This window comes from Epinephelus lanceolatus, chromosome 10 (assembly GCF_041903045.1).
Source record: "Epinephelus lanceolatus isolate andai-2023 chromosome 10, ASM4190304v1, whole genome shotgun sequence".
NCBI lineage: Eukaryota > Metazoa > Chordata > Actinopteri > Perciformes > Serranidae > Epinephelus > Epinephelus lanceolatus.
Window position 1 is genome coordinate 31,191,411 of NC_135743.1, and position 14,456 is coordinate 31,205,866.

Below are 14,456 nucleotides of genomic sequence, written 5' to 3' on the forward strand. Positions count from 1 at the left end.
TACATCTGCCAGATCAGGTTCACCTCTTGAATTCCTGTTTTTGCTCATTGTTTCCTGGTGTTGCTAAACACATGAGACAGCTTGAGGACTGAGTGGTGTTCAGCAGCTGACTCACCATCATTGATGCAGTAGAACTGATTTTAATATGGTTTCTCTGCTATTTAAACATGCAGAAATCAAGTGAAACCACTGCTTTCCTTGTTTATACAGACATGGAAATGCTTACATGCTTACACTTTAGAAGACCAGCCAATTTTGCCAGGGATGACAGCTCAACATTTTAGCTCAATGATGTATATCACCAAATATGGTAACACTGTATTTGCTGCTAAAGTCTTACCTGTGCTGTACACATTTAGCAGCAGAAGCTAGATTTTCTTTTTTCAGGATAAGAGCCGATTGGCTCATCATGTCCACAGCGGCAGGACACCAAGCCTGCAAAACCCAAACTCACACCTCCACAGTTTTTCAGTTGGGTTTGATTACTTTTGTTTTCAACACAGCTGTACAGAATGGTCAAATGTTTATCTGATAAAGTTTAAAAATCTACATTAAATCTGCTAGATTAACCTCAAATGTCTATAACTCAGTATCACACTGACATGCAGACACCTGTTGTTTCCCATCCACCTAACATAACTAAAGCACTTTTTCATGCCATTTGAAAGAGTATACCTAGGGTGCCCATTAGCTCACCTGGTAGAGTAGGTGCCCCATGTACAAAGGCCTTGTCCTTGCTGCAGCGGCAATCAAGTCAAAGCATAAAAGCCCTAAAAATATTTGTATTGTTGTATGTCTTTAAAAAAAGATTATACTTAAAACTCTGTACATCAGTTGGGAAAAATACAAGAGTTGAAAAGGAGAAAAAAAATCTAAACTCCTTTGAAAACCTGTCACAGTGGGTGTGATTGTAAATTCTGTGTTAAAATGTAAAGGTGTTGGGTGCTTGGACCTGGGTATACCTCCCCACAGATGTAGTTTCTGTTGATTTTAGAAACCTGTATGATGAATTCAGTCTTCAGTGTAATCTCTTCTTTTCATGGCTCTCTGAACAGATGGTAGTTCTGATTTTTTCAGCCATGAAAGACCATTCTGTGTTCATGCTTTTACTGTTTGTGACAGAGATGCTATTAAAATGAGAAAACAAAGATTTATTTCGTGAGCACAAAAGACATGAAGCTCTTTTACAGTCGAAGTTTTTATCAAACAAAAAGATGTAACAACATGTGTATGTACAGCCATGTACAGCGGTCAATGCAATATTACAACAATATCATAACACTTCAATAAGACGGCCAGGTCACTTGAAAACATGAAAGACGGCATAGCATCTTCTAAACAAAAAGCTGTAAATTAAATATTTGACCTGAAACATTTTCACTTGAAAGGTGCTGTGTGTAACTCTGGAGAAAGATGGATGATTGTCAAGTCTAGGCTGACAAATAACAACATCAGTATCTGACACCCTGGGAATGAAACTCAAGAATCATCTGTCTTTCTCCAGAGTCACATACAGCACCTCTGAACATGTTTACTTACTGTAAATTTCAATTTGACAATAAGTCCAGAATAACTTACAGCAGTGGTCAACTTTGTTTGGGTGTATATATGTTTTACATGACACCTATTATTACAGGTACATCAAAGAAGGTTCTCATAATAAAAGCTGCTTTTAATTACATGCTCCCGTGAATTAGGTGCTGAGAATTAAAAAAAAAGTTCTTATAGAGCTGATTACAAAATCAAATATGGCCTCAAGTTCAAAGCCTCTCGTGATAAATATCTCTCATGTATGGTTTAAAAACAATAAATATTAGTGCATGATAATTAAATAAAGGTTAGGCAAGTTTAGTTTAAGCTGAAATGTCCTTTAAATGGTTCAAAATACAGGTCAGTATCAGGATACAGTGTTATTTCATCTGAAAGTATAAGATGTTTAGTCTTATACAACCATCAGGAGAGCAGCCACGTTGCATGTTAATAAAAACATTAATAACAATAAAAAATATATACATATAGGTAAAAAACAGAATTCTTCAGCGCATTACACAGGATATCCATGGTACATTTACCAAAGAGTAAATATAAAATAAGATCTTGTGTCTGTGCACAACATTCAAAAGGCTGAAGGTAAACATTTGTTGTGACTTTTAGAAAATATTTGAAGCTAAATTTATAACACCAGTAATATTACCCTGTAAAACACAAGACATCAAAATTACCCTGTAAAATGAATTTTTGTAAAATTGTAATGTAAAATTTGTCTTTTGACCTAATCTACATCAGAGCACACAGAACAACAACAGCTCTTTATGCGAGCTGATTTTCAGCCCACTGTCCTCTCACTCCAACAGCACAGACGTCTGAAACAGAACAGTTTAAATAAACCTCAACAACATCTGAGTTTTTTCCCTCAGCCTGTCAGTAATGATTGACCTTTCCCATGGAAGTTGTATTGAAGGTAAGGATCGCTGACTGTTCTGACTCAGTTATTAAGACTCAGTGATTGTTTGATATCTTCTTGTCTTTACATTATCACTTGTCCGTTGACTTGTCTTATTTGTTGTTTCCTGTTTCTCTGGTGTCTGGTCTCATGCATCGTCAAAGTGCAGGTCTCTGCCTGACAGTTTTTTCCTGTAGGAAAGAAATAAATCATCAGTGAGATGTTGATTTAAAAAACGCAAAAGATCAATCATTTACTCTGTGATATACATTTGATCTTTATGTGACAGACTAAATGAGCAGAAATAGCCATAAGACAAACACACAAGGCTGAAGGATAATTATAACAGTAGCTATAATTATAAAAATATAGTTTTTAAAAATCCCACTAACTCAAGTGGATGGTAGAGTCCATACCAAAACTAAAATGACCGCGGCAAACAATGTCACTGGAATCACTTTCCAAGCTATTTCATGAATGATTGACAGCCAATCAAAATCCACTCACAAGACCATCACATTTGCTTATAATAGGCTGCAAACAGAGATTTCAGTAACTCTTCTGTTCCATGGCACATTTTTACTTTTATTAATGTAGCCATCAGCTCTGCATATGAGGGGCAGGCACAGACTTAAGAAAAATGTTTATGGAAGCTTAGACTTTGGTTCACTATTCATTCCTGCAGTTGTCTATGGATGGAGTATTGGACAAGTATTTAAACACACAAATCTGTTTTCTTCAATAAGTAGGTTTGCTGTATATGAGAGTGAATGAACATACTCGTGTTTGGTGAGGGGGGCTTTGTCGCAGGTGACCTCTGCAAGCTGCCCGTCCCTAGTGAGTGTCTGAACCCCTGCATCATGCACACTGGCTCTTGGAGTTGTTATACCCTTCAGCTTCACTTCTCTGCAGACACACAAAAGAAATATGATGATGGCAACTTGATGACAGACAAAAATAAGCTATTTTGTTAAAATATTCATGTTGCATGGATATACTCTCACAGACTTCTGTAGCACCTACTCACCCATTGGTGGCTACCTCTCCGTCTTCAAACATTTTGAGGCCTGGGACTTTCTGTCCAAAGAGTTTCACAATGGACATGAGCAGGCCGCAGCGATTTCTGTAGCAGCAGGTGACATCTACCACCAGGAATACCACCAAGAAGATCACCATGACGATGGAAATCACGCTGCCTTTGGTCATGCGGTTGCTCACTGGGAGAGATAAAAAAGTCAAGGTGAAATAAACGTCTTTGTTGTGGCAAGAAACATGTTTTTCTCGGTGGATTTTGGTTTTGGATTTGGTTTAGGGCATGGGAAGCCACATACCAGGCTGTGCTGCGATGGTGAAGTTGAACCTGGCAGGGATAGAGGAACCATTAGCATTGATGGCTTTGAGTTCCAGTTGATAGTCTGAGCCGTAGGACAGGTCTTGAAGGGAGATAGAGTCAGCATCGGATGGCAGCTCCACATTTTTCCACTCACTCCGCTCTTTATTCTGAGAGAGTATAAAAAGACAGCATAGGAGAAGACCAAAGGATAACAATAAGAAAAACAAAAGGACCTATGAAGAATAATTCATTGAGAACGAGAGACAAACTTATACCGTCTCTTACCTGTCTGTATCGCATGTGAAAGTGCAGCAGAGGAGTTCCACCATCATCAAGCTGTTTAAGAGGGATGAAGATGGAGTTGCCCTCTACTTTCATCTCACTGGACAACAACACTGGACTGTCTGGTTCACCTACAGAGCACAGACAGGAGACATCCACTTATAAGAGTTATGAATAATAACTAACACCTTATCTTTATTCATATAGGCTAAATACAGATTAGCTGAGCATGTCAGTAATTTTTTTATTGTTTAGTAGATAAGTGTGTGGTCTTTACCCTCTGTGGATGGATGACAGTGGATTACATGGTGTCATCAGCAGCATTAATGAGCATCGGGCAGGGGATGATGATGTCATGGGAATGTTATGATGATGGCAGCATGAAAGATGAACAAGAAAAATGAGTGATGGTAGATGAGGAGGAAATGCCTTGTACTGTATATACCACATACACTAGCGTAAATGAATATTTACACACACTATACATTAATTTAAATGCGTAAACACAAAATATGGACACACAAATGCTGCATATACAGTTAAAGCTGCACACATAGCTTGAAATATTGATATGGTGTGTGTTGTCAGTGTATGTTGCCGATGTGTTGATAGCACTTACGTATTCCCTGGGTGCGGACGGTGTTTGTTTCCGAGAACTGTCCCACTCCCATGGCATTCAAGGCAGCCAGACGCACTGTGTACAATGTGTATGGCTTGAGGTTGGTGAGAGTTAGAGGACCTACAAAAGCAAGCACACAGAAAGATACTACATTAGCTACTGTGCATAATTAAATGTCATTTGGGTATTTTAAAGGTCTAGTGTGTAGTATGTAGAGGCATCTAGTGGTGAGGTTACAGAACTGAACCTTCTCATGTGTGGCAAGAGTGAAGGAAAACTATGATTTCCAATGCAAAAAAGCGAAAACATGAATGGTCCTATCTAGAGCCAGTGTTCAGTTTGTCTGTTCTGGGCTCCTGTGGAAACAATATGGGAGAAATCCTGCTCTGTATTTAGACATAAACAACTCGTTCTAAGATAACAAAAACACAACAAATTCTTATTTTCAGGTGTTTATACACTGATGAAAACATAGTTTTATATACCATTTCTGCCAATAGATGCCCCTAAATCCCACACACAGGACCTTTAAGACAGAATAATGTTATGGTGTGATTTTAACTGATTTTCTCCTGATAGTCATGATACACAACTGCAAAGCTTCTCTGAGGAGCCATTATTTTACCTGAAGTTGGGACTGCGATCTCCTTCCACTGTTCTGCTGCACTTTGCCTCCACTGCAGGACAAAACTTGTGATTGGTGTCCCTCCATCGATGGGTGTGGTTTTGAGGGAGAAGATGACTGAAGTTGGTCCAGGTGAGACTGACAGGTAGTGAGGTGGACCAGGCTGGGCTGTGTACAAGGAGGCAGGTCAGAGTGGAGGAGGGAAGAGAGAGAGAAAAAATTGCCAAAAGTATGTCAGAGGTATGCAGACAGGTAAAGATTAAATCTACTTTTCCTTCACTGAACTTTTCTTTCTTAAACACAAAGATAGACATAAACTCTTACTGTGTATTGCAATGTCTCTGGATGCATTTCCAGAGATGCTGACAGCCATGCAGGAATACAGTCCACCATCAGAGGGCACTACCTCATCAATCACCAACACACCATCAACGACACGGACTCGACCGGTGGTGGAGTCCTAACAGAGGAAGGAACAGATTGGATCAAACAAATTTGGAAATGCTCAGATGTATTGTCTTTGGAGTAGCTGTTAAAAGTCAATACACTGCAAATATGTCAGTGAGTTGGATAGCAAGTGTTTGTCTAGTCACAGAGCTTATACAGTTGTTAATTTGCTGTTAAGTTGTTGATTAAAATGGGCAAGGACTATGTTTTACATATAGGCTGACTGTGTCAATTTTATTGTGACACAGCTGACATTGTGTGTATGTGCATGTGTATGTAAGCATGTGTTATGTGCCCATATATGCTTACCAGTGTGCGTCCATTGTTCTTGTTGAGCCAGTGCAGCTCAGGCTGAGGATGGCCTGAGACGTTACAGGACACAGATACACGCTCACCCATTGATACACTCTGCTGCTCTGCTGACACAAACACCTCTGGAGCCTCTGAAATGAAACGTGTTAAATGTCACCATAGTGCAACAGGATAAAGTACATATGTCAAAATGGTTGAACAGCAGGTTCATTCATAATATCATTCTTAGCTTCAATCAGCAGCTCTATATGTTGACTCATCACCACTAAATACCTGCACCTGCTCAGACTCGACCTTTTGATTGTAGCCAAATTTAGCCAAACATTTATTTAAACAGAAACGGTGGTGCGTTGAACACCCCATTGTGTGTCTCTTAATTCAGTTAAATTCAAAGGGGCTTTATTGGCACAAGAAACATACATTTTCACTGCCAAAGCAGGTATGAAATAAAGTAGAATTTGGTTTCTATACATGTTGCTGCTTATTGGTTAACACCTATGACACACCCACCCAACAAGAGAAAAAAAGGACTTCAAAGCCCATTTTACACTGATTCAAAGAAACGTGTTGTTCAACCCGGAAACAATAACAAAGAGACACACACCATTTTGAGATTCAACGTGCCCCTTGTTTTTAACCATTGGATACAAGGGCGTAGCAGCAGTAAGAGTGGCGGTGCTTTCACATGCTTGTTATATTGTTGTCCCGGTTGTCGTGTTTCAGTGAGCTAATGGAGCTATCAGTCTCAGAGGTGTAAAAAAATGAAATTGAACTAACCAAAAACATGAAGCAAAATAGTAGCACTGCTCTCAGCTATCTTGTTGGTGGCGGTGCAGATGTACTCTCCGTAGTCGACCCGGGCAACAGACCGTATGGTCAGCTGGCTGCGGTCTGAGTTAAACTGATGATGTGAAGGGTCATATGCTACTGGCCTGGGAGGGAGACAGGCAGAGCGAAAAACACAGTGAGTAATACTGTAAGGATTTGTTATTCACATGGATTCAAAATTAGGAGAAGGGAGAGATGATGCCACAGACCATTAACAAAGCTGATAAGGAGATGTTTTTTGGACACACATGCACATTGCTCCACCCACTGGCACACCAGATGTCATTCTACAATAGCAATACTGAGAGTGGAGGGCAATAGTGTAAATATTCACACAAAATGACCCAATTAATTTACTGATGGTTGATTGTCCCAAACAAGGTTATAATTTAAAAAAGTGTAGGAAAAGTCAGCTGACATGAAGGAAAGCAATGAAGTACAATGCAAAAGCTAACAGAGCAACTACTGGTACTAAATAACATCCACATTATATGTGTACATTATCAATACACTCATGCATAATGTGCCTTTTATGGAGATACTAAAAAGATGTGACCAACTTTCTGTAAGCGAGGACTTACATGGTCCAGGTGATGTTGGGTTTTGGTACACCGTCTACTAAACACAGCAACGAAACATTGGCTTCTGGTCCGGCCATCACTCTTTTCACTTCTTCTCTCAGTCGCACAGATGGAAGAACTGCAGGAGGGACATGTATTTTATTTAAAATGATGCTTCATTTACACGTCAGATTTGTCATGGCATAATTAAAACTCGAAGTAAAATGCTAAATTTGTTTGTGCCTAGCCAGTAAGGCATAGCTAACCATAATGGATAAGTGCCATCGTGTTATGTTACACACAAGTTCTGCAAGAAAGAAAGGAACGTTACAAGGGTGTAGGTTTCATTTCAACAGTTGGGGGGGGCTCATGAAACAGGGGGTCTGGGGTCCCTCCCTCACAAGTGCTTGAAAATCAAATATTTCCTGCATTCTGGTTATTTTTTGTGCACCAATTTGTACATTTTCTGCATCAATGGAGTTCATGTCTTTCATTTTTTCAAAATAAAAGTCCTCTGCTACTGTCATGATTTTTATTGAGGGAGACAAATACACATGTTCTAAATACTGAGGGGGACATGTGCCCCGCTCTACCCTGAAATCCACACCTGTGGAACTTTGTGTCATATATTATCTTTCAAACCACTGACCACTGTCTAGATGTGAAAAATATACTGACCATTGACGACAACAGAGATGGGGAGTTGCTCATTAATGGGCCTTCCTCTGATCTGGGCCTGGCAATAGTATGTCCCAGCATCCTCTCTCTTCACATTCTCAATGAGGAGTGTATTATCAGGCAGCTGACGCACACGCTTTCCTGCTGAAGTGGGAGATGGGAGCACAGAAATGCAGAGACAGACAGCAAGTGATGGAAAAGATACAAAGAGTGATGGAAAGAGGTGAAGACAGGCAAACACAGAAAGACAGAAAAGAAAGTTATGTTTCTGAATGAAAGTCTAAAATTCAGTCACACCACTGCAGCTGCAGTTTACACAATGTGTGAAGTTTTGTGTAAATCATAAAATTATTCTTCAAACTGCAGGAGAGCTTTAAGTGTCCCAGGGTGCTGCTCCTACCATTAGTGGAGATTTCTTCTTTGTTTCTGAGCCAGTGAACATCCACCACTGGCTTGCCAGTCACCATGCATGGCACCAAACCATCTGTGCCCTCCAGAAACTCATGGTAGCTGGGGGTACTTCCAAATGAAAGAGCCTCTGACAAAAGAGGAGAAGATTGGGATGCTTACTTTTGATGCAATACAAATGAACAATATCATCAAAAGAAGGTTTGGTTTGTCAATGTTACCAATCAAATGTTACCAATCTGTATTCTTTAACTAAATAAAGTTCTATTGCACCAGACAGGTTCATCAACAACTACCAGTACGTACCATAAACATAAATCTGTGTCAGAGCTTCATCTATGGGTCCGCTGTTTAACTCACACATACAGGTATATCTGCCTGCATCTTTCATTGTAGCCTTCTTAATGACCAATTTAGAGACAGTTTCATCCACATGTTTCACCATGTCGCTATCATCGATTTCCGTGCCATCCTTAAACCATGTGATTTCTCCTTCTCCAGTCAGGACTGGATGAGATAAGCAGAGGGGGCAGAGACAGAATGAAAGTTAATACTTTGAAGGTTCTAGGTTCAAACTGGAAAATGTAATGCAAATAGACAAGTTTCAATAGTCATTAAATGAAACTGAAATGACTCACTTTTACACACCAGAATGATTTCTTCTCCGACGAGGAAATCTTGCTTACTAGTCATGATTTCCATCTTTGCATCTAGAGGAGGAGAGAAGAAGAGTTTTTCTTTTGCACCTGTTTCTGCTTTTCACCAAACACATTTAGAGGCAAACCCAGTAATTCTCAATTACACAATTATGTATCACCAGCTGATGCTCTGTGGGTGAGCAAAGTTTAAGTTGATGGCACAACGGATTCATTTAACATTGTAAATTCTACATTGTTGCTAAACTAGCCAACTTTAGCATCACAGAGCAGTGATTATTGCTATTTGTCATTTTTTTTGCAGGTTTGATGCACCATAATCTAATGTGAAAACATGAACAAAACTTATCCCATAATGTAATAGTTACTTTAATTTGCAATTTACATTTCACATTTTTTTCAAGGTAATTATTTTGTTGGTCTTTTAAGGTGCCATATCACATTTTATAGCACACAATTTTTTTTGAAAAAAAAAAGTCTTTAATTCATCAGCTTTTTCAGCTGCAGAAAGGTGTCAACTGTTTATGGGAATGTTACATATCTTTTTCAATCTGTTTAAACAGACAGAAACTAACTGAAACTTGTATTTTCCTTGTTTATACAGACATGGAGGAGGAGTCAGAGTCAGATATTGGTTATTTCCGTAATTATTCCCTGCTTACACAGCAGCATAAACTTACTTTTCGCTCCAAGTCTCAATACTTCAGCCATGCATTGTGTATCAAAATATGTCACTACAACACTGTCTGTAGTTCCAAAATCTTAATAGTGTCAACAGATCTTACCTGTGCCCTGCAGCAGCACCAGCAGCAGCAAGGCCACCTTCAGGATGAGACCCGTCTTGTTCGTCATGTTCGCCTGGCTGTTGATGGGAAATCCTGAATGACTTCAAATCAAAACGCTGCGGGTTTTGCTGTTGAATCTGAATGTTTTGGTTTTCCAGGTCAGCTCAGATGGACAGAGTGCACAAATACTAAGTGTACAAACTTAACAAAAAATCAAAGAAATATATATCTGACTCTGTTTCACTCTGACACCTGCTGTTCCTCTCCACCAAACACAAGGAGCCTGTGTTGGGGAGAGGGTCTGTGTCAGAGGTTATATAGGGCCACAAGAGCAGTGGAGATGAGAGGATACGAGAAAGGGGTGGGGGACAGAGAGAGAGAGAGAGAGAGAGAGAGAGAGAGAGAGAGAGAAAACATTGCTCTCCCGTCCTTCTTTAACCCCAACAGAGTTACTGTTGGTCATTCTGGAAGGCGATGTACCGAGTGACTTCCGGCCCACTCTCATTCATGTCCTATTTCTCTCCCCTTTGACTCACATGTGTCTCTACCCATCCTTTGTCTTTATTTTTCTATATGCATATATATATATATATATATATATATATATATATATATATATATATATGTGTGTGTGTGTGTGTTTTTATCTCTCCTTTTTTTGTCTCTCTCCCTCCCTCACTATCCACCTTACTATCTCTCTGTCTCACTCTCTCACTTCCTTCAGGCTACCGGATGAAAGCAGGGAGGCAGCCCCCCTCGGGGAGGAAGAGATGGAGAAAGATATTTTTATCATTCCATCATTTTTTTCTCTCTCGTTTTGAAAAGGGTCACATTCTTCTCAAGCACACGCAACAAACTGCATACACAGTATGCCAAATTCACCACGCTGCCACCATTCACATTTCCTGAAAATGTACATCCTAGGATACTGAAATCAGTGACACCCATTCTACCTCAAAGAAAACATTTTCTTAACTTCGAAGAACAGCCCATACTCACTGATTGCAAAAGAAACTGAATTCGATGGTGTTAATTGTCAACTAGTACTTTCAATCATCGGGCTAAAAAACAAGCTTTTGTATAAGCAGTCAAGTGGGAGTCACATCAAAGTAGACTTCAAAGACTTAAAAGTAAAAGTCTGATTAAAGTCAGTAGTGTGTACACAACACACTGTTACTACAAACACTAACGATGGCTCTGCTCTGTTTAACTGTCATCGCAAGCCATGCTACTGAGCGAGCAAGCAACAATAGGCCTTTTCCACAGCAAACTTTTTGACATGTCACAATAGGAAAAACACAGGTCTAAATAATACGATTAATTAGACAACATTTTGAGTTGGGTTCACACTGGCCACAATTCATTGATCTGTGACTTAAAACAAATATGGGTCAGGGGTCAGGGGGTCAAATGGAGGGCCTCTTCCCCTCTTCTTACCCTCCTGCTTCCAGCCTTCTTGCTTGGACCACACCCATCTTCAAGCTCAGCTTTCTTTTTGATCTCAACTACACACCTGTGAGGGTGCATGAATGCTTCTTGCACGGTTGTGACGCAAGTGCATTTGACAAAATCTTTCCACAGACAGAGAGACTGACAAACACAGAGACAGACATTCAGTCACCAAGGAATTCCCATTCCTCCGTGATGGATGGGGCCCAGGCAGATCTCTGGTGGATCCTCAGTCTTCGGCAGGTCTTTGCCTGGAATGGGTTCCCTCGCCCTTTCGTGTTACAAACACCTGGCAAAGTACTTGGGCCACTCCTGCGGCAGTTCTTGCTACATTAAGTGTCTCCAGGACCACATTCTGCCATGATGACACACACACACACACACACACACACACACACACACACACACAGACTTACAAGGCCATTGTGATGCTGGTATTGTTTAATTCCATGTAGCTGTTTCAGTTTTGGGATCCTGGTATTGTGCATGTTGGCTCACTGTCATACTGTCATGGCCTACTGGCACACTTGAATAGAACAGAGCCATCGTTTATGTTGGCATTAATGTAACATTATTGTAAATTTGACGCTTCATGTTTTAACATGAATGGGGCAAAGAAGTCAGCAAAATGAATACCTTAGCAGAAACACCCAAACACAGCTTACGTCACTGGCCTTTCATCTACGTGGTGTTAGTGCCCTCTGGGTCCAATCACTTCTACTGGCTAACAGCCAGCCTGCCCCTCCCACCTCCCCCCTTTGAAAGCCTATCAGTGTCCCCACACTGCTGTCCAGCCAGCCAATCAAAGGGGTAGAGTCCAAAGGGGCCACCTATCAGGTTGATTATCAGTAGGTGCTATTATGGCTCATTAGAACAGAGTGTGCTCATAATGAGGGCAGTAAATTAGGTCCATTACCAAGGGTGGGCACACACTGACAGCCGCCCTACATCATATCACATTTTCTTGTTAACTCTTACAATTGATAAAACTTTTGTTTCACTCGATGGCCAAGGCTCAACAACAACAACACAAATGTTTATGTAGTGAAACAGAGACCAGAGTTTCTCACAGAGGCTTTACACAATGATATCAGTGTTCATTACAAAGTGCTTTGGTCAATTGCTGTATATACGCTCTTCAATTTTAACCTTTGCAATAAGCTTTTAAATGGAACAAGCAGTGACAGTGATTGAGGCCTTGTGTACAGCAGCCATACAGTGAGCAGTCCTCTGTTAGCGTGTAAACTGGATCTGTTTAGAAACAGTGCTGCTGTGCACTTGTGCGTTTTGGCACAGCTCACAGGAAAATGTATGGTCATGCACTTTAAGCACATGTATACACAAAACATGGACTTAAGGATGATAAAGTTACTGAAGTTGCAGTTTCTGGATAGAAGTAAAACATTGAAATCACAGGTTGATCCAACATGTATGAATTTTATCACAGCAACTTATGTTGCGACTCAGTAGTGTGTATACATAACGTGCCATAAGTGCTCATTTGGATTCAGGTCAGGGGAACGAGAGGACCAGTCAATGGCATCAATGCTGTTATCATCCAGGAACTGCCTACACTCTCTGGTCACATGAGGCTGGGCATTGTCCTGCACCAGGAGGTACCCAGGGCCCACTGCACCAGCATAAGGTCTGACAATCACTACTGTTGTACTGCTGCTCCCCAGAGCATCAGTGACCCACCGCCAAAGCGGTGATGCTGGATGATGATACAGGCAGCATAACGTTCACCACGACATCTTCAGACTGACATGTGATGCCTGTCTCATGTGCTCAATATGAACCTACTCTCATCCTGTGACGAGAATGAGGCACCACTAGTGGACCTGCCAATTCTGATGTTCTCTGGCCAGTGCTAGTCGAGCATGTAAAACCATTCTCTTTTTGGGGGTTGTTTTGCTTTTGCCTCTCCATTGTACCTGTTGTCACTTTCATTTGCACCAAAGCAGGTGAAACAGATTCACAATCACTTGTGCTTCCTAAACAGACAGATTGATATCCCTGAAGTTTAACTGACCTGGTGTTACACTATGATGATTAAGTGTTGCCTTAATTTTTTTGAGCAGTGTAAGTTCTTTAACTGACTAACCTGTACATAACCTTAATTATGAAAACATTTAATGCTGTTTTTTTAGTTCAGTTTTAGGTAAAATAATAGTCTTCCTAATGATATGGTGTTTTTTTTGTCTGATCTGTTTATGAACAGGGCTTTTACTGTATCACAGAAACTTCTTTGCATATGTACAGTACACGCGTGCTGTCTCTGTTTTACAATGCTGTTGACAAATACACAGACTGTACACAAAATACATTGTATGTAGTAAAAATATAATACATTTACATAATACATTTTTGTGTCTGTGTAAATATAATACAGACGAAAACAATGTACACACAAATACAGCGACATGTAGCACACAGACAGACAGAAACAATGAAGTGACAGCTGAAGACACGAGGACGAGACAGGCAGGAAGGAGAGCGAGACAGACACAGACTCTCGTGACTGGAGAACACACACCCATACTCTTCCCTTTGTGCCGATGAAATAGACCTGTATGTGTATGTGTATGTGCTCATGTGTCTTTGCTATGCAGATAAGCTTGACTCAGTAAACAGTACTAAAGCACAAAACATTATACTATTTCCTCACTGTTTTATGGTTTTATTTTCACCCTGAGAGATGAAATCTTTTGGAGTCAGGACACAAAAATCTCAGCAATTGTTTGTCCACTTTTGGAGATTACATAACATCACTAAATCTCATCTAAAAGTCCTGATTGGCTTGAATGTATGTACATGATACTCTTATTATATGTAAAATGTAATAAAAAATATTGTTAGGATGTTGTCAATCTGAACACAGACACACATTGTTCCTTTGAGTTTGACTGAACTCAGATCAGTGTTTTTTGTAATACTGTGCTTCACAAATGTGCAGAGTGAGATTTACAGTCTCAGATTCGTATGGTTTATGATGGCTGATGATTGGAGCCTGTGAACTAACCCTCAAATT

The 14,456-nt window shown here is 40.2% G+C and overlaps 1 protein-coding gene across 3 annotated transcripts; it reads right to left on the minus strand.

The window, feature by feature from the left end:
- Nucleotides 1-1,182: 1,182 nt before the first annotated feature.
- On the minus strand, nt 1,183-10,266 carry ncam3 (neural cell adhesion molecule 3). 3 transcript variants are annotated; one of them, XR_013492223.1, is made up of 17 exons: nt 9,977-10,266; nt 9,174-9,245; nt 8,842-9,042; nt 8,528-8,665; nt 8,128-8,271; nt 7,471-7,588; nt 6,839-6,993; nt 6,059-6,192; nt 5,627-5,762; nt 5,303-5,470; nt 4,678-4,797; nt 4,062-4,189; nt 3,775-3,943; nt 3,471-3,660; nt 3,224-3,349; nt 1,520-2,634; nt 1,183-1,401 (listed from the first exon to the last, which is right to left on the minus strand). XR_013492223.1 is itself a non-coding variant. In XM_078171937.1 (16 exons), the coding sequence occupies exons 1-16, from the start codon at nt 10,041-10,043 to the stop codon at nt 2,592-2,594; spliced, it is 2,106 nt and encodes a 701-aa protein (XP_078028063.1). In that variant the 5' UTR covers nt 10,044-10,266; the 3' UTR covers nt 1,183-2,591. The 3 variants fall into 3 exon arrangements, 2 of the variants coding, with proteins under 2 accessions (XP_078028063.1, XP_033495901.1); XM_078171937.1 differs by having other exon boundaries at nt 1,183-2,634; nt 8,128-8,268; XM_033640010.2 differs by having other exon boundaries at nt 1,183-2,634.
- Nucleotides 10,267-14,456: the final 4,190 nt, after the last annotated feature.

Bases quoted from the DNA above. Each gene is read 5' to 3' on its own strand.
- ncam3 (XM_033640010.2), bottom strand. From the start codon at position 10,043: ATGACGAACAAGACGGGTCTCATCCTGAAGGTGGCCTTGCTGCTGCTG. The intron at 9,246-9,976 runs GTAAGATCTGTT...CTCCTCCTCTAG, and splicing joins GGTGCTGCTGCAGGGCACAG to ATGCAAAGATGGAAATCATG. The intron at 8,666-8,841 runs GTACGTACTGGT...CTCTTTTGTCAG, and splicing joins GACACAGATTTATGTTTATG to AGGCTCTTTCATTTGGAAGT.